General features: G+C 36.4%; 2 protein-coding genes across 4 annotated transcripts; both read right to left on the bottom strand.

Moving 5' to 3' along the window:
* Positions 1 to 1,405: 1,405 nt before the first annotated feature.
* On the bottom strand, positions 1,406 to 16,704 carry LOC121871164 (ubiquitin-protein ligase E3A-like). 2 transcript variants are annotated; one of them, XM_042373313.1, is made up of 10 exons: positions 16,685 to 16,704; positions 13,650 to 13,842; positions 11,113 to 12,696; positions 9,319 to 9,463; positions 8,960 to 9,165; positions 7,918 to 8,085; positions 7,359 to 7,514; positions 5,822 to 6,039; positions 4,578 to 4,711; positions 1,406 to 2,385 (listed from the first exon to the last, which is right to left on the bottom strand). In XM_042373313.1, coding segments are annotated over exons 1-9 (2,793 nt in total). In that variant the 5' UTR covers positions 16,687 to 16,704; the 3' UTR covers positions 1,406 to 2,385; positions 4,578 to 4,590. The 2 variants fall into 2 exon arrangements, with proteins under 2 accessions (XP_042229247.1, XP_042229246.1); XM_042373312.1 differs by lacking the exon at positions 16,685 to 16,704 and adding an exon at positions 16,381 to 16,579.
* A 2,484-nt stretch (positions 16,705 to 19,188) lies between these two features.
* Positions 19,189 to 25,922, bottom strand: LOC121871163 (tuftelin-interacting protein 11-like). 2 transcript variants are annotated; one of them, XM_042373310.1, is made up of 4 exons: positions 25,808 to 25,922; positions 23,743 to 23,885; positions 23,424 to 23,614; positions 19,189 to 22,001 (listed from the first exon to the last, which is right to left on the bottom strand). In XM_042373310.1, exons 2-4 carry the CDS (start codon positions 23,881 to 23,883, stop codon positions 19,793 to 19,795), a joined length of 2,541 nt encoding a protein of 846 aa, XP_042229244.1. In that variant the 5' UTR covers positions 23,884 to 23,885; positions 25,808 to 25,922; the 3' UTR covers positions 19,189 to 19,792. The 2 variants fall into 2 exon arrangements, with proteins under 2 accessions (XP_042229244.1, XP_042229245.1); XM_042373311.1 differs by lacking the exon at positions 25,808 to 25,922 and adding an exon at positions 24,921 to 25,752.
* Positions 25,923 to 26,665: the final 743 nt, after the last annotated feature.

The raw sequence follows: 26,665 nt of genomic DNA, 5'->3' as shown, positions 1-26,665 counted from the left end.
CCTCTCTGTTTGATAGCTGCCTACTACCTCCCAGTACTCTTACAGTACTATTAAATTCAAGCAGCATCTACACTTAACAGCAAGTAAGGGGTAAAAAATTGGAAAGTGTAAGGGGCAACTGGAATAGCTGGAATGACAGGTGTGAAGTGGAAATGGTATTACAACATGAAAGGGATGTAAGAGAGGATTGTATAGATTAGATATTGTAGAGACAAGTTATGAGGTGCAATATAAAGTGGAGACAACTGATACTGTACGAAAGATGGGTGGAACAACACGTTAGTTTGAGAAAAGAGGAGGGAATGACAATAGTTGGTAAAATAAATATGTAACGATGGGGGCAGATGGACATAACCCAAAAATTTTGTATCTGTTTGGTTGACAGAACTGAAGTATCTCTGCATTTGTTCAAACTTAGTTAACTTAAACAAAAATATTCATTCTAATCACCTATAAAATTACAATGCACAAGAAGGCAATAATTATAACATAATTGGCCAAAAAACAAATCTCAACTGAGGTTACCCAGGTCATTTCTGTTGTCCAAGATAAACTTCTTGGGTTAGTTAGATGGGTGCTGTGACTATACACCCCAACCACCCACATTATTTAACAAGGAGATATTTTCAAATAAACTCGCTCTATAATAGTTAACTGTACTGGTAATGTCTGTCTGACCAACTTTTACATCTACACATCCTGTGCACCTCTCTGTTGGGTTTTCCATCACTTGATATATTTATGAGTTTTTGTTCTGAAGTTGTCAACCCTAACACAGTGTTAGCAACAAATGAATTTCTTATCCATTCAAGTTTTGAGACATCTATGTCCTTAAGACTAAAATGAAAGCTTGCTTTTATAAAGCTTTTGATTATTCAGTATACTGCATAGTACTGTAGATTGTTGTTGGCTTCCATTTCATCATGAAATCCTAATGATGTAGGATTATGCCAAGACCTTTTTTCCACTATTGCAATTTTCTCATCAATTCATTTGCTTTCTCATTCTAGGTCAAAATATTAATTTGAGTATTTAGCATTGACCTATTCAAATAGCTAATTAAAAAAATAGGAGACTGATACAATCTATAAGTGAGTAAGGGATGTCAGGTTTTATGTTGCTCTCTACACTTGTTTTTCCATCATTTCCCACTTCTTTTAAACTTTTGTACCCTTGCATCCACCTCACACAAAAGTGGGAAAGGGATAAATATAAATAGAGACAGAGTAAGTACATGGTATAATGGATATGGTAGGGATAAAAGATGTAGAGTGAATGTGGTCATATAGGAACCAGCTATGGGAGGAAAGCCACCTCTTTAACTTTCCCCCATATGATACCAAAGACAACCACTCTACAACATAGGAAGACTTAATTAATTATTGGTGGTTTTTTATACATAAAATGCTGTTTTAATTTTATTTATTTACACTTATCAATGAAATATCACATACAAAATGTATAAACCTCAGACAGCAAACCAAAATGCTGTATGGTATGTATGCCTCTGGATCTGTCATCACTCATGATAAATTTTCAATATGCAGACGATGGCTCTTACAATTTATAAACCAATTATACAAAAATACTAAAATACAGGGTGTTTAAATACATAACATTTGATTCAACTGTTGCACAGCACAGATTTCTATATATCAGCATGTGAAGGATGATGAGCTAACTTACTCTTGACATCTGGGCTATATACATATGTTTACCAAAATAAAATAAAGAAAGGCTCATCTTGCTACTATGAACATTGAGCTGTACATATGCTCTGCAAAAGATATTTTAATAAGAGTATGACCAGAGAATAGCTCTGAGCATTTTCATAAGTATCAGTTCATTGCAATGAAGCTTTGATAAATTTTCCTTCAAAATCCAATTACAATACTGTACTGTATTTTCTAAAATTCTACATCTGTACACATTGAATGACTCTTAATACATAAGCCACTTTATATTCTCAGCATAAGAATAAAGTAAAAAGCATTCATTTCAGCGAAAAAATTGAACACTGTAGTTAGCTGCAATATGGGAGGAAAATATTTTGAACTGAAGCAAAATGTGGAACCAGCAATCTAGCAAATGTTGCCGATTCAAAATAATTTATGGTAGTTGGTACAGTAATGACATGAATAATATCATCGTCTCAAAGCTACAGGCACAACTGGATCTGTTTTAAAACAAGACATGAAAATTAAAAAAATAAAAGAAAAAAGGAAACAATTCAGTAAGCTCTTGCAAGTTCTATAAACCTAAAACATCATCCAGATAATTGGTTTTGTACACTGCTATTTATGAAGGCAATTAAAACTTCAATAATGTTGACCTTAAAAATGCCATATTTCACTTCTTAGGCTTTGTAAATCCTCTAATCCCATTCTGAAAAGATAAAAAATACGGCACATCAGTCATCAAACTACGAAAATAATTTTAGAAGCAATTCACAATAGTAAGGATAATATGAAAAGTAATTTTGAATTAGGAGGTTTTTACAATACACAAAAAAAAAAAAGGCATACACTTTCTTAACATAATCGACACCCCGGCCTCAACGTGCTCCAACTTAACCCATGCTATTAGGATCTATGTAAAAGTAACTGTGATTGATCATTACAATATTATGTACACCCACTAAAAAATTATTCGGCACCCGTGTCATATTGTATCATGCCGTAAGGGTGCCGAATAATTTTTAGTGGGTGTACAGTACAGTACAGACCGGCCAGAGAGGCCATCCTGATGTGTGCCAATAAGTTGTACACCCAATAAAAAATTATTCGACACCCTTATGGAGTGATACAATATGACACGGTTGCCGAATAATTTTTTAGTGGGTGTACAACATACAGTACCTTTATTTCATTCACTTCCCCCAGAATATAACTAGACCTGCTTTAATTTCTCTTCCATTTCTGTGTTTGTCAATAATTTACTCTTAACATTGTTTTAATAAAACTGTTTATAAAATATCTCAAAATATGACAACTTTCTTCCCTGATATGGACAAATTCTAACTTTGGAAACACGAATGTCTAAGCTAAAGTCCCTTTTACACTATTTCAGCACATCCAACTGTAATTTACACACAAGTATTGTATATAATGTCTGATACCAATTCATTTCATCTGATATCCACCAAATCATTGTTGAAAAAGGATCACATTTCAAATACCATGACTACTATATGGTACCATATACAGTATTACAACATAACTTATGAATCACGCTTCACAATACTCTGCACATTATGTAGGTTCAGGGCCGGATTCAGGAGTGGGCAAAGTGGGCAGTTGCCCAGGGGCCTCCACAATCTGGGGGCCTCCACATATTACAATATTATATTTATTTGTTTATTCATTTGGATTATTTTTATTTTCATTCTTTAAAATTCATGTTTATCTATTCCATCACGTAAAACTATGTTCAGCAAGAAGCGTGATAGAAATTAGGCTAGCTACTCCTTGAAATTCATGAATACCTGGTTTTCCTATGAACCGTATATTTTTAATGAATGCTATTGTTTGTGTTGCTAATAATATATTTAGAATTCCACAAACATATATTGATTAAAAATGAACTACATGGAATAACGAAATTGAGATTAAAAAAAAACAAATAAAATATTTTTTCATTATCACTTCCATTACAAATGTCATCAGGGCGCTGTGTTCTAATTTCCTCAATATAACTGCATATGGCTTCAAAATTCTCCAAAGAAGTGTTCAAATTTCAAAAATTTCCCGGGGGCTTACAGTGCCCCCTGAAACTCCCAGATGTTTAGGCTCGCTTCACTCGCCACCCCACCCTCTTGGGTAGTTATAATGAGGGGGGCCTCCACAGGTCTAAATCCGGCACTGTGTAGGTTTCCAAACATCAGTAGCAGTTAGTACACAGTTTCTTGAAAAGTCAATAAAAAGTTTTAACACTTAATTCTTATTGAAACTAAGCAGCTGCCCATAGCTACCATGCTTCTTATGGAATACTACTTAAACAAATTTGAACTTTTCCACCTAACAATCATCCATACCAGCATTCATATCAGTCTCTCCTGAACAGGGTACAGTGGTGGAGAAGGAGAATTAAAGGGTTTAGGAAGTATTAAAACTTAAGGGTATGTGAATGATAGATGTTGAACTGCCACTTTTTGTGATCTTTTATTGTAGTACAGTACAGTATCTCTCTCTATTCTCAGGTCCCTGTAGTGTATCAAGCAATAGTGAATTCTTTAGAAGAACTGGCACTTTGAGAAACAAAAGATCTGCTATTATTGTTAAATAAAAAAAATTAATACTGGTTACAAAGGCAGTTCAAATGGTTGTTAGGAATGACATCTTCCTAACAGACTACAGCTTACAAAGAAAATAATCAAACCAAATTTAAGAAGAGTTTTCTTGGTAGTTCAGATTTTGAAGTTAGTGCTGACATGTAATATTTATTCCGGACACTAAATGAAAGTTACAATTATGTAATCTCAACCAAATATTTAATCACTGTTTATCACCTTGAAACCTCACTGCTGTACAGTACTATGTAACTTGTGGGCTAGAAACTGTTGAAAATTATCAACTTACCACCCTTAGTTGTTCAGAGCATCCCAAAGCCCTGTGAATATTTAATAGCTTTATAAAGACGGTCCTTGAGTTTCTCCTTGCTAGAATATTCAGGCAGGAGTAGGACGTTGAAGCAGGTGTGTGCAGTTGGTAACCTATTTGGAGACAGAAAAAAAATAACATACAGTCATCTGTTTCATGTACAATATACATAACAGATTCTTTCCTGATATATACAGTACAGTATGCGTGTCTTTTAACATTTACTCTAATTAATTAATATAATTTATTTACTAGATTTCCTTCCACACCAAATACAGAAGAGTTAGCATGAAACACTCCATCATGGTAACAAACCTCCACATATCCTTCAGCTAATGTTATTTACTCCCGAGTCACTCCATCTTCGACAGTATCTCACTATAACCAATTGAAATCTGCCATGGTAATGAATTTCTTTGTTGTACTTATGTCTATTATCTTTACTTCTTTCCCAGTCTCGTTTGGGGGTGGATCAAGGGAAGAGTGTGATGCTCAACAAATATCTCGGTCAACTAGAAATAGTCACATACCAGTCTCTCTTATGGGAAAATTAAATTCACATATCACAAATTCACTCTCTTCATTGCAAGGGTTTTCAGGATAAATGGGGACAAGCCGTATCAACAACTCTCACTTATAACTAATCTCATCATATATCTGGCAGTCCAAAACTTAACACTGGCAATAATCATTCACATCATCTTACACCAATTACTCTCAGCCGGTTTACTTGTTTTAGGCATTGTCAAAATATAACCATTTCAGCTATTATCTTTTACAGTTCCCATTAAGATTTCCTATTCAGTAGACTTGCCTCATTCAGAGAGATTAATTTAGGCTATTAATGAACCTTTCTGGCATTATAAAAATCCATCTATACTCAAAATGATTCTCAAAACGTGGATTAAGAATCACGGCCATCATCTGTGGCGTGATGCATTACCCATCGTCAATATTATTTCATGGAAAGGTTGTTTTAAGTCTCAAACATCCATTCAGGTGGCATTTACAAATACAATGATACAAATGGAGCTCATTGTACACATACTGAGAATCTTTTCATGGTGTCTCATTATGTATAAACCAAATCACAGCCAGGTAGACTTGTTTACAATGACATGTTGAAATGTCTGCTCTTTTATTTTATCATAGCATCTAACAACCCCGAGAAAAAAAAACTAGTCTTAATGATTACAGTCCACAAGGTTCATATCCCAACTCACCTGTCACAATCTGAACTTTGTCTAGCTATAATAAGTTTCAATCTTGCTAGACCTCCTACTGGAACTCGTGCTGATCCTGTTGTAAATTGAAGTAACTTTTTCTTGTCCTCTGTACTCATGTCATGAACAAGTTCCCAAAATGCTTGTATGATGGATGTCTCACTGGTGTACCCGCCATCATACTCGGCAGATTTCATTAGCTCCATGAAGTCATAGTGCTGCAATGATAAGTACAGTATTTTACTTACATATGGATTGAGAAATGAATGGGGGTGTAATGAAGGGGTTTTAATAGTGCAAGAGATTAAGAGAGATGAAGATTTTGGTAGCATGGCCGTGTTAGTTATTTACTCTGTCAATACACTTATCTTATCTTATATGTCAACACACATCTATTACGTTCTTAAGGTCGACTTCTCAAACACCGCGACGTTACAACTGTTTATTAATTACGACAATGACATGGACACATTAATAACACCTTCTATCGAAGTTACTAGGACATTATATTTACGTTACTAGGACATCACATTACGTTACCAGACACTGATTCTTGGACACGAACATGAAATGAAGACACTTCCCGCGTAAGTAACTCATTCCATGGAAAGCTCTGACAAAAACCCACGTGACCTGGGGGAGGCCTTGCAGGTGGTCCTGGGTTGTCTCTATGGGAGACTGCTTAGCTGGGCACCGGTGTCGAGGGCAACTCGCTCCCGACCGGAGGCGGCTGGCCTCCGGCCCTCTCTGTCTGACTTCTCTCGAGCGGGACTGGGGACGTTGTTCCTGGCCCTTCTTGGTTACAAGACACTCTCTCGTGAGGGAAGGCTACGACGTCCTATACATTGGGAGACGAGTCGTCAGGTTGAGCTGATCGGGGGGGTCCCTCCTCCTTCCATTTGACCCCGCTAATGTAAGGTCAGGTCTGGACTTTTTCGGAGCTAAAAGTTGTTGTATATTGTGGAGAAATCTTCAGATGACTGGGTTCTTGTTAACATCGTTGGTGTGGCCGTGTGACATGAGAGAGGCTCTGGTTGATTTGTGGCCCCTTGACTTGGGCTGCGAGGGGTCCCTTTACATTTGACCTGGCTAATGTGAGGTCAGGTTTGGACCTTGTGCTGGTTGATTTGTGGCTCCTTGAGCGCTGCAAGGGTTACCCTTACATTTGACCCCCCTAATGTTGGGTCAGGTCTGGACTGTTTCTGAGATGTAAGCTGTGGTCTGACAACCCATCACTACAGGGAGAAAGACCTTGCAAACAGGGAAACAATGGTAGTGTACTGTAGACTATAGTACAAGGGATTTGTTGAACCAACTACAGAGTACAGTACTGTAAACAATCATTACAACTTATAAAACCTAACACGTTTAACCTCATAACCCAAGTCATCCACTATCACTTGTATGCAGGTAATTTGTCACCTTAATGTTTCTTAATAAATAGTGTACATACAAATACCGTAGTATCACAAGTCTGGTGTCAGTTTATAAGACGAATACGTACAATATAAATTCATGCAGGACTAAAGAACAGTACCTGAGAACCACAAACAAGGAGTTCTAGTTCTTCTGGCCTAAAAAGATTTGCCAATGGTGAGTCATCCGTCACCATGTTGAAGCCTCTACGAAATGCTCGAAACTGTCTCTCTACCATCTTGTTCAACAGGAAGTCTGCATACAGTTCAACAAATTCCTGAAATTTAAAAACAAAATTAAAATGGTCATGTTCATTCCATCTTCATGTGATGTCTATTAATCATCAATAGATTTTTTAATTCTAAATTAATTTACTATATACCTTCTCTAACCAAGTAATAACTTGGATACCGAGTGAGACATGAATACAAAAAGTATGGCAACATGGAAGACTGAAGTCCTAGGCAGGTATGCCAAGGAGGAAGTACTGTACAGTAGTCATCAAATCAGCAATAAATGGTAACACCTAGCAGGTATGCACCATACATGCTTCCCAGGTAAAATTCTTAAAGAAGATACAGAAACCAAAGAGCCAAGTATTTTCAAACTATGATCCAGATATTCCATGAGTATTTTTGGTATCTGTCTTAAAGGGTTAAAGTTCACAGCAGTCAACATACATGTTTACTACTCTGGCTGACAAGGATGTTATCTCCATCTGTCTTGAGGTCATGTGTCAGACTTGTGCCAAACACATCTTGGTAACCAACACGAAATGTCTGCATAAAGACATCTTCCATGTCTTCTCCTTCATACTCCAGAAGTTCAACAAGGCTTCGATACAAAGTCTGCAATTATGGACAATATAGATAAACGTTCTCTAAATCACTTAACTTAAACACCAAAATAATGATTAATTTCACACACTGTAGCAATCAACATGACTGGTGTAAATAATATAATGCAATCAATTATATAAAGAAGATAGACTTAAATCTTCGTAACAACAGATTACAGTATTTAAGCTAGCCATTGTCACCTAAACAATTGTAAGTATAAATAATAAACTATTTAAATGTAGGAACATTCACTCGATGTAATTGCAAAAGCATTCAAAGAACAGTTTACTTTAGTAGGCACAGTGAATTTATAAAGCATTGAGAATTATTGTGGAATCTTGGGAGTCACTTGTATGTGCTACTGTGTAGGAAGTACAGTACTGTAGTGGCTATAAATTGAGAGAATGTGTTCTAACGAATTTAAGCATAACTACCTTCCAAAAGGAACTATATTACAAAAAGTTTTTAATAGTGCATATGGGCATATTAAAATCATCCACAATCTCAACATAAAAGAGGAAAAGGTTATCTTTCAAAAGCCGATTATTCAACAATCCAACACAACTGTTATTGTGTACAAGAAAATAATATTGCACACCCTAACACTAAATACTATATTTGTTCAGTATCAGCAAAAATGATTTGCAGTGTTCTTACTTCAGAAGCATCAGAAGTAACTTAACTGAAATTTGTCTTTCAATAATTAGTCAACTGTACTGTATTTGTGAAAATTAAATTACTGTAGTGTATACAATATAAAAAATGATGTTATTATGATCAACAATGCACAGGAGTGTTCAAATATATTACAGTACTGTACTGTAAATGTATACAGAAACTTAAAACAAGTAAGAAAGGTAACAAAGCAGAAGACCAATCTTACAGGATTCCATTCGCGAAGGTCGTGAAAGGAGCCGGGTTTACTGCAGAGCTTCTTGTACATTACTGGTGGGAAATGTACATCAAGAATCACATTGTTGTAGATTGCTAGTCCCAGCACAATGCCGACTAGTGTGAACTGTGCATCACTCTCAAAGCAATTTGGATTGAACCAGAATGTCCGAGTTTCATTGTTGAGACAAAACATGGCTGAAATGTAATACAGTACAGGTATAAAATAATTAAAAGTTGTTAAGTACATGTAGATTTAGCTAGAGACCATATAGAAATGAGTACACAGCAGTGTTTACCATGTACCGTAATTATCTGATACTATATGGAGTTTGAGTCTTCTACACCTACCATAGTCAGGATTGAAGATCTGTTCCACTATCAGCTGGAAGAACTCCTTGCTAACACCACCTTCATCAATGCCTTGCTCACCCTCAAACTCTACCACCATCTGTTTCTTGAGATCCCCAGGATTTTCTAATGCCACCATCTCCAGCTGTTCAAAAATACATACATTATTTCATTATTCAGATTATTTTCTTGTTCATACAGGTATGTAAAAGCCTGTTAACATCCCTGATTAAGTATTTTGTAATTTTTTTTTCTGTTAAGTAAGGCTGGGTTGTAGATACCGATGACTTCAACAAATACACTCTGAATGAATTACAAAAATAAAATAAGAGACCTCAATTTAATGATCATTCTGCCAACCAGTCCAAAACTGGTAGCATTCATCAACTGTATATAATGATCTTACATATTATGTTTGGTTGTACCACATGTCTACAGACTAACAGATATGAAAAAATTGCCCAAAACATTTTCAGTTAATGACGTAGTACAATATTGTATTTTGGCTAAGTTCTACTAGGACTACAGCTGTAGATAACCTTCAAAATTGGTAGGCTCGATGGCACACTATGTGTAAACTCGAAGAGTAATCTTATATATTCATCAGCCAATAGCAACAATAAGAATGAGACAGTACTGTACTGTAATGTACTTGAAAAACAATACAGTATTCTGTAGAAGAGAATAATTTATAAGTGATATATAACTACAGGGTTTCACACTACTTTAAACTCTTTGCATCTCAGAATCAACCATTTGTCAACATTATTTTTTCTGATGTGGGTCCAAATATTGATTTGTGTCCAGAGAAATAGAAAATTGTCTCAGATTTACGATCTTGAATTCAAACCTCCCAAACTATTTTGCCAGCACAACTAATTACACGGAGTTCATATGAAGTCCAGTAACAAATATGCAAGATTTTACATAAGTTTTTCTAATATTAAAGTTGAAAATGTTAATTATAACATTATATTAAGAGCATTCCATAAATAATAAAGATAACTGTACCTATATGACAAGACACTGTACACCATAAAAGTGTTTGTTCTCACTTGTGCTGTACAGTACTACTGTTCTTTTTGCATAATCATTCATTCTCTTTATGTACAGTAACACATACCTACACATGGTGTAATAACTATATATGTTCTGCATATAATTAATGTATAGCTTTTTATTGTTGCACAGTTCTTAATTGTCACAAGGGATACAAAGTAAGGAAGAGAAACGTGACACCTCCTTGATGCCAGGTGACCACCTCCTTGTCTGGTGACAGTTTTGTGTAAGATAAATACTGGAAGATTATCTGCCTAGCCCTTTGAAAACTTTTTAAGCACAAAATAAAACCATCAGTATTTCTCCAAGTTTCTCAGTTTGATCCATATACAGTACAGTATCCACCATTTTGAAGTGTGAAATGATATGGCTTAAAACTTTTTTCTTAAACCACATGTCCAGTCCTGAAATATTTGGTAAAGTAAAGGGTAATTGCACCTAAATATTCATATTTTGGTGGATTTTAACAGTTTCTCAGGCTTCCCCCTATTTTCTTTCGATGATCAAGAAGTTAAGATGTGCCAAACAACAGCTAAAGTTTAAACATTTCTCATTTGAATACAGTAAATCCAGTACTCAGAAAATGTCATTAAAAAACCTAACCTAACTTTTTGCATTAAATTTTGTGTCAAGGAGTTGGTATTAGTAAAACCCTAAACTAGGAGGAAAATTTGAAATTTTTAAACAAAAGATATTAAATTATTATGATTAAGCAGATAATTTGGAGCCACATACCTCAACGAGAGCATCATCTATTATGTGGTCTCTTCGTATTCTAAGTTTCAAGTATGGGTTTGCAGGCATTCCCTCTATAACTTGTTGATAGATGCTTATCCTTCGTTCAGAATACATTCGTATTCGATTGTCATAATAGAGGCCTAGAGCCTTTGTTGCTGCAGTTAGGATGAAGGGAAAGTTTAGAAAACTAAACTTGTCTCCACTCCCAGCTTTGTAATAGGCAAAATCTCTGTCCATTTCCAGCTGATCACTAAGAAAGTCATCATAAAATTCTGAGAGGGGTACAAGTGGTGTTCTGGCATCTAAGACATGTATACCAAGTTCTGTGCCTAAAGAGTCCTTGGGTGGTGCCCTTGCTGCCCAGTCTTTTCCTGCACCACTGACACCAAGGAATGGGTCATCATGCAGGGGCATAGACTCAGTGGAGGAGTCTTCAGAGGGTAAGTCTTTTAACAAGGGAGTATCTAATTCCCCTCCTAATATACTGGCATAGAAGAGAAGTTTCATGACTTGTGTTGCGGAAGTTATGCTGTCTTCATCGTTGATGGTAAAGTCTCGAGAAAATTCTGTGGTAAGAAGCTTGATGGTGATCAACTGATGAAGACTTGCCAGTAACCTATGTAAGCGTGATCCTTCCCACGTTGCCAAGTGTTTGACCAAGAGGGCTTGGTCTTTTTCAGGTAACTGACTGATTGTTCGGCACATCTTTGGCATCACGCCCTCAATGAAATCAGTGGTGTTCAATGCTGGGCTTTCTATAAGGATAATGAAGATATTGATATTATTTGGTATGGCAGTAAATGCATCTCGGTGAGCACGGAGCTGTATACTAAGTGAATCTGACAACAGCTGTACAATGGCATTCATCAAAGTATTACCAAACTCCATTTCTGGACACTCAAACAATGAGGCATATGCCCTCCGTACTTCACCAATATCAAGAGCTGACGGCAAAATGGCATTTTTTGCAGACTGATTTTCATCATTCTCCTTTTCATCCCCATCACAAATGCTGGCTGCACCTTCACCAACACACAAAACTTCAGCACAATCTAGATCTTTATCTAAATCTTTTTCTAGGGCACGTAACTCCTCCTTGCTCTGCACCCCTGTAGTATCTAAATCTTTACATTCTACTAATGTTTCATTTGATCTTTCTTCTGACTCTGGGTTCTTCAAAAAGCTGTGTCTGAGAGCAACTTCATTAGAAAATACTGCCCACAGTAGCCGCCTAAGCTTAGCATAATTATTTGAACTACGACATTCAGTTATAGTGAGATAAAGCGTCTCTTCTGTGAGTCCTGGTGTTTTGCTCAGCTCATCCACCTGTGGTAACAAGGGGGGCAAGGGTGTGCTGGGGTTGGAGGCACCTGCCATATTAACATCCCGCACTAAAGAACAGGTGGCTGTGCTTCCTGTAGAACTGGGACCCTGGGCAGAGGCAGCATTAACACCACTACCTAATGTCAGAGACTGACTGGACCTAGGCATTTTGGCACCCACCACCTCACAGAGTTTGGCACGCGCTGCAAATAGTTGGAGTGCCTTGCCTGCTGCTTCATTACTCGACAGTGGGCCAACCTGCAACAAAGAAAGAAGTGTCATTGTGCTAGCAAGACTTGATTTTTATATATGTACATCCCTGTCTAAACAAACATACTGTATATGGTGAAAAAAATACACACACATATACGAGTATATATACAGTACACATTTTCATTTTATTAAAAGTGTGATATGGTAGCCATTTTTCTTCTGAAAAAATAGTACAATATCAGCATGTTAACCAGTTCTGATGCATTGTTCAGGTGATAATCCCTAAACAAACATTGTGCATTAAATACGTAATGGATGAATTTTTCTGTGTCTGGCATTAGTGTAAAGATCTGTACGGTATTCTATCCACCTGATGAGAGTACACTCTGAAGGTTAACACATTAAACACACACACCTACACTGTTAGAATTGTCTTTGAGTTTTACACTGCAGGTGTAAGGGAAGATGTGTGAAGAAGAAAAATCTATAAATAGGCAGAGAATAGGATGAAGGGGGTGAATGATGAATTAGATAAAAATATCGGGAACTTGCAGAGAGTAGAGGTCATTTGATAAAGCATGAGAAGTCTTGTACCCAAGACTGAAAGGGGCATGGTGGGACTGGATTTAACTGGTGCAGAGCAGCTTCTTAAAAAATAATAAAAGCAGAAGCTGCAAAATAATTGAGGTAATAAACACAATGTCACCATCCACTAACCATAGAGATAATATAAATATCAGCCCTCTTAAAGGTAATGTTGAGTGCAGCCATTCATCAAAAGTGTAAATACTGTAGCTAGGTACCCTATACAGTACAGCATTTATAGAAGCAGTTAAGTAAAGTTTAAACTTATTCTGAAGAATTCAAGGAAATCACATATCTAAACAAAAAATTACAGGTTTTGTATCCTCAAAGAAATCATCATCCAAAAAAATGGGAAAGCTGTTCATACTTTTATCATGAGACAGAAAATTATATACAAGTTAATGGTAACACACCTTGCCCGAGGAAGCACAGTTGGGGTTGTCACAGAGGGGGTTGCCACAGCCATCCGTGAGTTGGAAATAATATTTTTCTATGAGCTGAGCAGCAGCACGTTTCATGTCTCCGTTCTGGTGTCGTGACGACCAAAGGCCCCCTTCTTGTTGACCTCCGTTATCTTGCTCTTCTTCATTCCTAAAACTTTCACCCCTGAAACATATAAAAAGAGTAATGGCTACAATGATTTAGTTCCTTACAAAAGAAAATACAATACTGTATATTCTTATTTATTTTTTCAAAATTTCTCTAGTGTTGCTAAATAACATTTCTTACAGGAAAGGAGAGTGTAGGACATAAAACATTTGTGAAATTACTCTGACCTGCATATAAAATCCCCATAGCCAAAACATTTATGAAGGAAGGTGCCAACACAAACCAAACTTAAGTTTACCTCATAATCTTTGACAATTATATTTGCTACATGGTGAATCCAGCAGAGTTCATTGAGTCATAAGACACAACTGTTAAAAATGCAGACATCGCTGCTTCTCCTATGGAAATTCACATTAATTTTAGCTGATGTCTAGATCTTTTTTCTACCATGAAAATATTCCATTTAATAATACTACTGAGACAATTTGGGGATAGAAAATTTTGTATACTATATTGTATAACCTGACAAGGAAAACAAACCTTCACTGGAATCTTGTCTAATTTTAGCAGGAACAAACACTACTAAAATCAATCATACTGGTACAGATAATTGAATGATGGGAGCCACTATCTAGTAAGATGGTGTTGTAAAATTTGTCAGTGCTCAGATTTTTTTTTTCATGTTCCTGGACAGAATTATAAAATTGTAAAATTCAAAAGTTCATGACTTTTTGAGAGAACTTGGTGAACATAATTTATTTTGCATAGGATGAGACAAAAATTATAACAGTTTTGAAAATACTGCAAAAGTCTTTTGTCAAACTACTGTATCAGTACCTAAGGTTTTTTTTTTTTTAGCCTTGATTATTCCGTCTTGAGTGTATGACCTACACAATTCCCTTCTTTTTTCTGCACAATAGGTCGTTAAACCTTGTTTAAAAAATATATATAAATGATAAGGATCATATTGTTGGAATTGAAGTAGCATTGGTTAATAAATGAACTGCATGTTCGTATACCTATTGTTCTTCGCCAATGAGGAAGACCGAGGGAGAAGCCATAATTTTTTTCAATGGGGTCCTTATCACATCGTGTTCAGTATCGTATCACAATCTATCTGTGCTGGTGGAGGATGAAGACCATCTCTAAGAGATCATGTCAACATGGACGAGTTGGCAAGATGTGCAAGTGTTCAAAATGCAGCAGAGAACTGACAGTAGTGTTTCAGTGCAACAACCAATCACAATCTTATGTCCACAAAAAACATTAAATTACACCATGCTGCTTCAAGATACAGTAATTGGTACCAGATATCAAAGCAAGTTCTTTCTGCTTAATATACCAGGGGGTCCGGTAGGTAAGGTTATGAAGGTTTCATTAGTTAGGTCAGGTTCTGTGCATTTTTGCTTCCATTTTTGTTGGAAGTCAGAAAATGTGAGTTTAAATTCACAATAACAATGGCTTAAATCCCCACAAAATTACAACAGTACATCAATGCACAACTGATTTAGACTCCATATGAGTAAATAATTTTTAATATCAAACACAACGACCACACCTCACTTCGCCAAATTTAACGTATCTAATTTTAAAATTTGGATTAGTTAGTTTATTTAATCTAATGCCAGAAATTAGTTGCTTGTTTGATCTCGGATCCAATTCTAAACATACAAGACACACTAATTATTGCAGTACAGTATATAAGCCGGTAATTATCTATGACTTTCCAGCCTCAGATTTTTTATAAAAGAATTTTAAAATGCCGCAATTTCACTATTTTATAGTGGAAACTGTCGTAGTTATGGAAAATGTTAAAAACTGTTTATTTAAAAGTTCAACTTAACCTAAACTTAAACTAACCTACCCTAACCGGCCAATATTGACAACTATACTGAAAACATCAAAACAAATAACGCGTCGGCAATATTAGTCTTTAAGCCATTAACATAAGTTTGGGATTGTTTTTCACCATCTCGACAACAGATTTATATTCTATGCATTATAACGTACAAAACAAGAAGGAGATCCGAGTAATGAGGTGGTGGCACTTCTCTATACCTCTGTCATAACGCAGTGGATTTTTGCTGTGACCGGCTAAGTCCCTACTAACGCTGTTTTATCATGAGTGCACTCTGATTGGCTCATCAAATCAAAATGACAATGCATAGAACCTAACCTAACCTAACCTAACCTCACCTCACCTACCTACCTACCTACCTAACCTAACCTAACCTCACCTACCTAACTTCCTTATTTGTACATTGTCGTTTCTATTTTCCTATCATCATCAAATTAACACTGGATATTTTACAGTTTTGCTTGCTGGTAATGGATTAACCAACCAGAGCACACACACAGTATAATAGCCTTAGTAGGATGTTAACTATCTACTGTGAAATCATAACTTATTCAGTGGCACTTTATTTATGTACATATTTTTTCCTCATCTGATTCCAGTTTTAAAACGGGCGAAATAGAAAATAGCATATGTAGTATTTCAGTAAAGCAAGGTGTATTTAACGTTAGATATTAGTAGTATTAAGAGTATACCTAGTTCACTGTATAGCAGATTGTCATTGGCATCTCTATAGTTACCTGGTGCCTTCCTCGGCCCCAATAGTGTCTGGGGTCTCTTCTGGTGAACTCATTAACTTTTGCTGTTATATAATGTCTTTAAAGATACTATTTGACTCAAAGTACTTCATAAACACACGTTACTTTAAACCTTTCTACCCGACTCCAGGGAACAACATTGTCGCCATGTTTATTCGCGAAAACAATAGACAAAAGTTAATATTCTGTGAAAAATATAATAATTAAAACTTAAAAATCTATTGAGTTCATTGGTACTGATAATACCTCTTATAATGACTCCTATATCTCTATAATTGCTTCTTACATTTGAAAGTTTTAAAGGTACGGAATAATATTTGGGCCAAAGTCAACTGGAGCAATGGTTCTTGCTGAGCAATATATTACGACGCAGGGATATTCATCCATACTAACTAGTCAATTGTAACCGAAGCTTATGAATATAAATGTAGTTAAATGTGTTTTTTTTATATCACACTGCTGTTACTTAGCGAGACAAGTTCCCTGCACAATTATAAACAAAACCCATGATGACTTGAGTGTTCCAGTACAAATTATCTTGACTTAATTAAACAATAAAGCTTGTCTTGAGCTGTTTATATCATAGTATGAAGTGAGGTAACTATAGCCATGTTTTGAACTGTATCTTTAATTACTTTACAGAATACACATTGGTTCTGTCGACGTTCCTCAAGTCATCGATTATCACAAAAATAACTTTTAGCGCGCTCGTTCATTTCCTGTCCTGTTAATATATCTATATATATATATATATATATATATATATATATATATATATATATATATATATATATATATATATATATATATATATATATATATATATATATATATATATATATATATATATATATATATATATATATATATATATATATATATATATATATATATATATATATATATATTAAATGAAACTAGTTTTTTATGGTAATTTTTACTTTTTTTACTTTATCCTCTTCACTACTGATCGGCTCGTTAGCCGCTTGGGCGATCGGTCACGTCTCTGTTACACACTGTTGGCAAGTACTGGGCATGCACCGGCTCCTGAATGTATCTGAACCTGCTCCAGTGTTTGTTAAGTCTTGTCTTGAAAGAGCTCACACTCGGTGCCGTCACAACACTTTCTGATTGATTGTTCCAAGAGTTCACAATTCTCACTCCGAAAAAGTTTGCCCTCACATTTTTTTGGACTTGCGGCTTCCCAATCTTGAGCTGTGACCCCTTATGGGGCGAGCGTCCGCCAGCTCCAACTAAGGACACTCGACTGAGTAGTGCCCCTTGAGATGCTTATACACATCTCAATTAGGTCACCCCTTGCCCGTCTGTAGTACAAGCTAGGCAAGGTCAGGCGCTCCAATCTCTCAGGGCAGCTGAGGTGCCGAAGGGCAGGCACCAGTCTGGTGACCCTCCTTTGAACATTTTCAACCAACTGACAGTCCCTAGCATATCTCGGGGACCAGACGGGTGACAGTACTCCAGATGGGGAAGCACTTCACTCTTGAAGATCGTTAAGAGGGACGGACCGTCTAGATATCTGAACAACCTTCTTATAAGTCCCAATAATATATTTGCCTGATTCACCTTCATCTCGCAATGGCCCGAGAACTTCAGCTCATTGTCAACATCCACACCTACTGTAGGTCCTTCTCACATTCAGTTTCAAATAGTGCAGTTTCTTCATCCCGTAATGTTTGCTAATACAGGTATTAGTAAAAATAAATCCATTTAATAATCGCTGTGGATATTTGTCCGTTTGTAGTACAGCACTAGCTAATAATTCCCACCAGGAAACTTGTTTCAAGACTCCTCCAAAGCTTCGAAAAGTGCAGAATTCCATGTGTTAAAGGCGATATTGCTGAAAAAGACCAGGGCAAGAAGGTCATCGTAAATGGCGTCGTACACCCCATAACCGTTCTTGCAATTGGCCCATAGCTAGATGACACCAATCTAAGAATGCTAACTATACCTGTACTTAGGGTGCTGGTGAACTCTCAGTAACGTGCATCTGGGTTTGGTTCACTGACGTAGGGGATGGTACTGTGTCATACCAAATGTGAGCAGCCTCAAAAAATAATCCCACATCATGCACTAAGTATCACTAAATTAATAATTTTTATTATTCTTGCGATTAATCCATAATGGGGTGTTATCTTGCCACTTTGTAATTCCATAACCATGTATAATTATGTGGCACCTTGAAATGTTGTTACTATACTTATAATTATTATCACTCAAGATATTGATTATAATTATCAGTGAATTACCTGTAATCACTTAGTTGAGATAAACTACACAGCCCAGCTTGGAATAGAAACTTGACAGCTGTTCCATTTCAGAGCAAACTGTAACCATTAATGTATACAATTGTTTCATAGTGGAAGACTACTGTATACAGTATGGCTAGTGTCAGGGTTCCATTGTCAAGTTCAGCATCATATTTTTTCAATTCTAACTTTCCATGGGGAGGTAATTTTGAGATCAAGATAATACAAATGGCAATCTTTAGAATCTTGTACAGTATAAGGAATCAGATTTTGAGGTCAGAATTGAGGTCTGGTGGGATTTTAGACGTAAACTATTGGAAGGTTGGAGTTTCAACGTAACCTGATAATAGAAATGTTTTCCGCCAGCCAGCAACAGTTCTGTGACAACGTTGCAACTCAATTTGATGCCATAATACTTACCTTTAATAAACAAGCATTACATCCCACAAAAGAGTCCAGTAATTTCTTTTGATAATTAATATAAAAATGACTAAAGAAAATAAGGACAAATAAAATAAATAAATGAGATTTTCACTTTTATTAAGTTGCTTTGTACAACATTGTTTACCAGTGTGTTATAATGGCAGTCTATCTGAATCTTATCTGTATGTAATAGTTTACATTAAATTTAATTGTATAAAATCGAAAAATATACAGTAATTCAAAACAATGCATTAAAATCTATAGAAGGTTGTCCCCATGTTACCAAATGCATTGCCATTGTGGGTGAAATAAGAAAAATTTACACCTTCGATGCTTATTTTCTCAAACCAAAACTACACCTTCAGTGGCATTATTTCTACATCACCCTGTTTAAATACTGCTTGGGCAAATTCACCTAGTTTATTATTATTTTTTCTCCAATTTATGTCACGTTGTCACTCATTCTCTCACACTTAATGGGCTGAATATAAAAACATTTGTCCTGGACTACTCTGTTTTTAAGTACTGTACACGAGATGATTTATTACCTACTGAGGGTAAGTTAGTCTACTCATGCATTGGTAGACATACTGTAGTCTTAGTCCAGCTCACCTCTCTTTAGTGATTTTCTTTCCCTAACCTAGTCAAACTCATGCTTGTTTTCCTTTTATCTAGTCATTATCACCATCACTCACAAGTAAATACTATGCATCGTCAAGTAAGGTTGTCAGGCTCTTTGGCATCCACCCTCTTTCTGTCTGTACATATATAATATTTTTATTGAAGGAAATACTCAGTTTACCACATCTATACACTGGTCTTCCCTCATGTTTACGATCTGGTATTGGAACAAATACAATGCCACGTTCCAAGCATCTACGCTCAACAACCTCACGCATGCTGAGGGTTTCTCTTCGAGCACTGCTAATGATATCTGCCCAATCTTTGGAGCGCTGTCTGGGAGGAGAACCTGGAGGTGGTGGTGGTGGAGGTTCACTCAACTTATCTAAACCAGCTAACAACAGATTAAATTGATCAGAGGCACCAGGCTGGTAGCTCAGAGCTCGACTACACACTTCTAGAGCCTGTTGAAACTTCTGACGTATTTGAAGATGATTTGCAACACTCTTTGGAATGATTTCTCGCCATCCTTTGTACCAAGCTATAACATCAGGGTGAGGTGGATTTGCTGACAGCCAAGTACCCAATGCCTGGTACCAACGTGGAAAGAAACAATGTTCCATTATGTCTAAAGATATCTGTGGTGGAAGCAGTTCATCCCAATCCAGGAACCAATGCCATGGATCTAGATTCTGACTGTGTGGGTTAATGGCCATTTCAAGGAGTGCAGACTCTAATTTTGGCTGAATGTTCGACTGAATTAGAGTGGTCATTGATATTTCACTAAAAACTCTCTTCCAGGGCTGTAAAACCATCTTGGCAGAGCGGTCATTTGGATGCCAGTGAACAAGAGCTGCTGAAAGCTTTTGACGTATGACAGGATATACTGACTGAAGATGATCTACTAACAGAGGAAGCCATGGATGAAGCCAAGTGTGAATGGGTACAGTATCCTGAAGTGGATTCCAGTTATGAACAGCACGAGTGATACGAGGCAAAATAACATGCTGCAGTAGATGGCCTTGAATCCATACAGGAACCAATGGATAGTTCCATGCCTCCAGTACAGCAAGCAATGGACCACAGTCTCGTGGTTCCCAAGGACCCATGACAGTGGATCTTACTGCAGCAGTCCATGTCTCCCATACCAGGTGATGGTAAGGATCTAAAGGCACTGTTGTATCTGGTTGCTGATGTTGATTTCCTCCTAAATCTACCAACTGTTGCCAAGCAGCAAATACTTCTTTGTGAGCGGTTGGTTGTGCAAGAGGATTCCAAGTCCTGAGCAACTCCTTCAAGAGAGGAGTAATGTATGTGGGTGCTAAATATGGGATTTCATAAGTGTTATATATTTTAGGATAGTCTGATTTTAGCTCAGTAAATATTGCTGTAGCTTCACTGAGACTCAATGTTTGTTCTTTATGTCTAGTTTCAAGTCCTTCAACAAGGATAAAAGCTTGGTCGAGACTATCCAATTCCTTCTTTTCCCTTTCCACTAAAGCTTCATACTTTTCCCTCTCGTGATTAAGATGAACTATTCTGTCATTTTCTCGTTCTAAAGTCCTGGCATTACGAACAATGTCATCTTCACATTTTTCTAAGAGTATCTGGAGATTGTGTAAAAGTTCTGGTAAATCAAAATGCTCATATTTCTTCTTTTTATCCTCTTCATATTCATCGACAAAATTTTTCTGCCCAGCAATGGCATGGTAACTACTCAGAACACGTGTCTCTGGCCCAGTCATGTCAATGACTTTGGTTTTAGTAATGTGACTATCATCTGTTGGTTTTAATTTTTTTGTCTTGCCTTCTTGAATGACTTCTTCTGCACTCTTATATACATATTTAATTTTCTTCTTACTCCCAGTCTTCTTCCACTGCTGAAGCAGATCCTTAAACTTCTCTTTTTCCTCTTCATCTGAATCATTGACTGGAAAGTCCTTCAATGATCTTTCATTCCTCTCTGATCCATAGAAACCAATAGCCCCCTTTCCCTTTCTTTTGCTTGCTTCAACAGGTGTTGATATACCTTGTAAATTTTTACCGAGACCTTTGCCTTCTTCAAAACCCATCTTCTTTAAGAGTTTACTGCCAATGCCGGAGGTGTACTTTTCCCAGTCTCCGAGGCCACTACCCAAGAGACCTGGTTTACCTCCACCTGGTGCTCCTCCGCGACGCATTCCAGCAATATCTTTTGGCTTGGAAGATGAAGAGGCAAATGATGGGTAATTCGAGGATTTCTTGCTTCCAAATGATGATGGCTGTTGTGGTTTTGCTGGGATTTCCTCATCACTGAAATAAAAATATCATAATTAATACTTGAACATCAAACTAAGTTCTTAGCTCCTCTAGCAATTCTTAAGTCACTTGATAACTGATGGAAAGACTGACTGAATCACTCATTCACTCAGAGAAGAGGACTGTCATTCCTAAACTGGTTAAGTGGTCTATCAATGAACTCATAATTGTCAAAAATGAAAAAGATGAATAAAAGCAAATGAATTTGTGTGTATGCTGTCAGCAGAGGCAGGAAATATGAATTTGTTCGCAGTCACATTTCCCGCCTCTGCTGACGGTCGTGTAATATTTCAATGTGATTCTGATCTTATAAAATTTTAGTTTTTGCATAGTGTAGTATAACTGATACGTAATTTATCTTAGTATGCCTTATTGTGGGTAAAAATAAGTACTGTATATATTACAGTAAATGTGTCCTCTGAAGGCATGAAGTTGCTACCCGGGTTTAACAATTAATTCGTGTATAAGATTTCTGATAAATTTCCTACGTGATTATGTTTGAAATAATGATTGTATCTTTATATAATTTAGCTAAACATATTTCTCGTCAGAAGCGGTCATTCCAACGATCATCATTTCAGGACGAAATCGGACAGATTTGCAACAGCCAATCTCTTCTCAGCTGGGAAAAAACGCACTATAGTAAGGAGCATAACTGTACATGGTTTTTAGAATATAGAAGGTCTCCTAATAAAAATTGCAGAGAATCAGGTTATGTAACAGATGTGACTTCTACTTTTGAAAAGCTAAAGCTGAAAATACCGTTTTAGGCACTTAAGAGAGTAATTATCCTTTTGAGTATTCTCTAAATTCTTGATTTTATTACTCAAAGCAAACATTAATTAACACTTGTAAAGTCATTACCCGTTAGACGGAACAATTGGTACAGAGCTCTTCCGGGGATGAGAAATTTCTGGGAAACGGAGCAACTTTCTCAATCCTGGAAAAATCCAACATCCCTGGAACATTTATGGGTACTGGGAAAATTGTCTGAGAATCTAAAATACACATCTCGCACTGACAGGAAAGTTTTTGGGTGCTGGGAAGGTTTTCCGAGGGTCTGAGAGAGTCTAAACTACCTGTACATTTAGACCATGGACAAGAGTGAAAATATTTACAGCTAGCAAAAATGTGTTTTAAACTTTTATTCACAGCATTTGTTTCAGAGGACAGTGATCTTGTTGCCGGTGCATTCTGAAAACTCTGCTAAGGTAAGATTAATATTATAAACTAATACTGTATACAGTATGTACAGTATCATAACTCATTTTATCCACTCTTAAGAATACTCAGTCATAATAATAAATTTGATAATACGTACAGTATATATTTTAGAACCCTTTAACCAAAAATAGTCACGGCTACTGGGAGTCCATCCTGTTCATTGGTAAATAAGAATATCTTTCCAAGACTTACCTTGAGTCCGCACCAGCGCCAAACATTGGTCTTGGTGCAAGTTCTGACTCGGACTCCTCATCTGAGCCTTCCTTCTTGTCCTTGTCATCCTTCTTGCCGGACTGTTGTATCCCTCCTGAGACAAAGTTGAGGCCCCCACGCAGGACACGAGCCCTAGATGGCGGAACACTCAGGGGTTCAGCCTCTCCCTCCTGTAATTGTATTAATAACTGTAAGATACACAACCCAAAACGTGGAGGCTTTTTATGTACAGAATAAAGATAATTAGCACAGCTTGGTTACTGTAGAGGTAAATAGAAAAGGACATACTACACTTTACCTCTTCATCACCGCTCTCCTGCGCCCACACGCCATAAATCTGCTGCTCCTTGGTCTGCCTCCGACCTGGCCGTGTGGTACTGAATTCGTTCTCCAAGTCATAATCGGTGATTTCAAACTTTTCTACTTCATTATCCGACATGTCTGAAATAAATGAGGTCCTGTTTATACAAGTATGGTAATACAGGTACTTCATGATTAAAAGCCTTGCTGTTATTAATATAAGTTGAGAGAGTACAGTTCAGTACTGTACTTACTAAACAAACATCTAAATCTTTAGATACTATCAAGGCTAAATATTTCTCCCTCCCCCATAAAATTAATGTATGTCCACCTGACACCATTTTTGTGCTTAGTTTATTATCATACAGATGCTTACAGTGACTCTTCCATATGATTGCTGGGTGTGTTTGTCAACAGTTGGAGTGCAATCATGGTGCCTGCAGGGAAAGTACTTATTCATACTAATAACTAAAGAAAACAGAATTAGGAAAACTGAAATTCCTCCACTGGTTTTAGGATATTCTTGAGGAACGAGAAATTTTCTTCTTTAGAAAGTCCTAAAATTACTGGTTAATTTAGACCCCTGGTCTGAGTAACACTAAAAATGCAGCATAATGTAGCAAACACTATGGAAACATCACTAGAAAAGTTCATAACATCACTTCGTAAAACGTTATGACAGTTGCGTGCCTTAACCAGCACCTCCAGTTAATTTTGCTATAGAAATGCTTTCTTTCATCACGAAAAGCCTGAAAAATAGGAAGGAATAAATTTTGTGATATAGTATTTTCACGATTTTTCTGTCCCAAATACTATTCTACAACTGCACACTACTTGATGTTATCCATTGTTTACATCTATAACAATACTAAAATCTTACCAGCTACAGTAATTCTGGAGGGATGGTTAACACCAGAACGCATTCATCAAATTTGTTAATTTTTTCCAGAAGTTCTTTGGATGATTCTAAGGAAAAAAAATTATACGACAACTTTCTCCTATAGTTCCAAGTATTTATATTTAATTTTTTTTTCTCCATTTACAATCATAAATCATCTGCAGTGGGCAGGGTATGAAGGATGAGGAAAATTACGGAGTAAAATATGGTGAAAAACTGATCATAAAACACTAAAATAATGTCTGAGTGCTTTGTAAGTGAAGAAATTAATTATTTACCATAAATATTCCTGTCGTGTCAGCACATGCTGTCGTCTGTTCTTTCTTTACATCCGTGCATCAACCGAACCGCTCGGTCTGAGAGTACTCTCATGTCCACAAAAAAAAAGAGAGTAAAATTACACCATGCTGCTTCAAGAAAGTTGCTTTTATTGGTACCAAATATCAATGTACAGTAAGTAGTACTTTCTGTTTAATATTTTGGGGGGTTCTGCCCCTGGCTAGGAAGTTAGGTAGGTTTCTTTAGTTGATTAGGTCAGGTTAAATTAGGTTATGTGCATTGTTGTATCGTTTTTATTAATATCATCCAAAAAATATGTGGAAAATTTAACAAAATCGAACAACGCCTTCTGGTGTTTACCAAGTGCTCCAGGATTACCCTTTCATAAATTATTATATATAACTGTTAGCATTTGTATGGAATTAACAAATAAGCTACAGAAATAGCATTATTTATACAAAGAAAATTTATGTAATGCAAAAACAAAACAAATTTAATTGTTGCTCTTGATCTGCAGTTTCTCCAAGGAAGGACGCTGTTTTCCGGGTAAAATTTTAGTTCCTGTCATCTAACCTAACCTAACCTAACCTAACCTAACCTAGCCACAGAACCCAAGATATGTTTCTAGCCTATACGCCTGACGCCTATTGATTCCAATACTTAAATAATGCTGTTTTCAACACAAAACATGTGTAAGGTGCGGAAAAATATTTAAGCTTTACCAATATATTGTCTTAAGCGTCACTAAGTTCAATTTTGACGTATCAATACTTTTTAGGATTAATGATTAAATTCCTAATCATATCTCGGGTGCAACAGATGTTTACCTTATTTACCTAGTGTCCATCTTCAGAATTAAGTTAAGCAAAAGATCAAGAAACATTACCTGTTGACTTTTCCCAGCTGTATATTCATTAGGAACAGATAGTAAGAGTGACTTCAGTATGTGAAACACTTTATGATAACCATTTTGTCAACAAGGAAAACAAACCGGGTTATGAAGAAATGATTCCAGGTATTCTATTTATTAGTCTGCTTTCAGAAGTTTTATTTAATAAATGTAATAAAATATTATTATATAATTAAATTTTTTTAGCAGATATTGTGATTTTATGTGTTTTTTATCAACAAATAATAATCTAAGAGAAGCCGTAACTAAAGAGAGTGTGAAGGAAGGCGTCGTGTATATAAAGGCTCGTGACTTAGTTATGGTTAACGTAATTCATTTGTCTGTTGAATTGTTAATATTCCCAAATCGGTTAATACTTGCTTTATTTTTTGTTGAATGAATTTGTATTTTAAATTATTCTTAGTGTATTGCTTATTCCTTTCATTTATTAATTTCATTGGCGACCTTGTTATTTTTTACTGTTACCTGAGTGGTGAACTATGGTTTAACACAATCTAGGACCACCAGTCCGTAACACTATTCGTTTTCTTAGGACGTTATTTACGCAACTATGAGGTAACACCACGGTCTCACTGATCTCCTATGGCTAATAATAATGGATATTGCTTCCCTCGAACCTTTGAATTTAACTAAGTAAGCTGTTGTTGATCTAAGCAATGAACACTGCACTTAGAAGATGTGTGTGTGTTCTTCTGTTGAATTTTCTGCAATAGTTTTAAAAAGATACCGCACGACAACGCGGTAAAACTAACTAACAATATTAGAATTTGAAAGGGGTACTGCTGGGAAGTCTGCTCAAGTATCATAGAAAACGGAACCTCCGAGCTCGTGACG

Source organism: Homarus americanus, unplaced genomic scaffold, assembly GCF_018991925.1.
Source record: "Homarus americanus isolate GMGI-L3 unplaced genomic scaffold, GMGI_Hamer_2.0 scaffold40565, whole genome shotgun sequence".
Classification (NCBI taxonomy): domain Eukaryota; kingdom Metazoa; phylum Arthropoda; class Malacostraca; order Decapoda; family Nephropidae; genus Homarus; species Homarus americanus.
Note: the sequence above shows the minus strand (reverse complement) of the source record. Positions and strands in the feature narration are given on the sequence as shown.

Coding starts and splice junctions, on each gene's coding strand:
- LOC121871164 (XM_042373312.1), bottom strand. CDS start 16,433: ATGAGTTCACCAGAAGAGACCCCAGACACTATTGGGGCCGAGGAAGGC. Junction 13,843..16,380: donor GGGGCCGAGGAAGGCACCAG/GTAACTATAGAG, acceptor TATATGTTTCAG/GGGTGAAAGTTTTAGGAATG. Junction 6,040..7,358: donor TCCTTGTTTGTGGTTCTCAG/GTACTGTTCTTT, acceptor TTATCATTGCAG/CACTATGACTTCATGGAGCT.
- LOC121871163 (XM_042373310.1), bottom strand. CDS start 23,883: ATGTCGGATAATGAAGTAGAAAAGTTTGAAATCACCGATTATGACTTG. Junction 23,615..23,742: donor AGGAGAGCGGTGATGAAGAG/GTAAAGTGTAGT, acceptor ATACAATTACAG/GAGGGAGAGGCTGAACCCCT. Junction 22,002..23,423: donor GGCGCTGGTGCGGACTCAAG/GTAAGTCTTGGA, acceptor TTTTTATTTCAG/TGATGAGGAAATCCCAGCAA.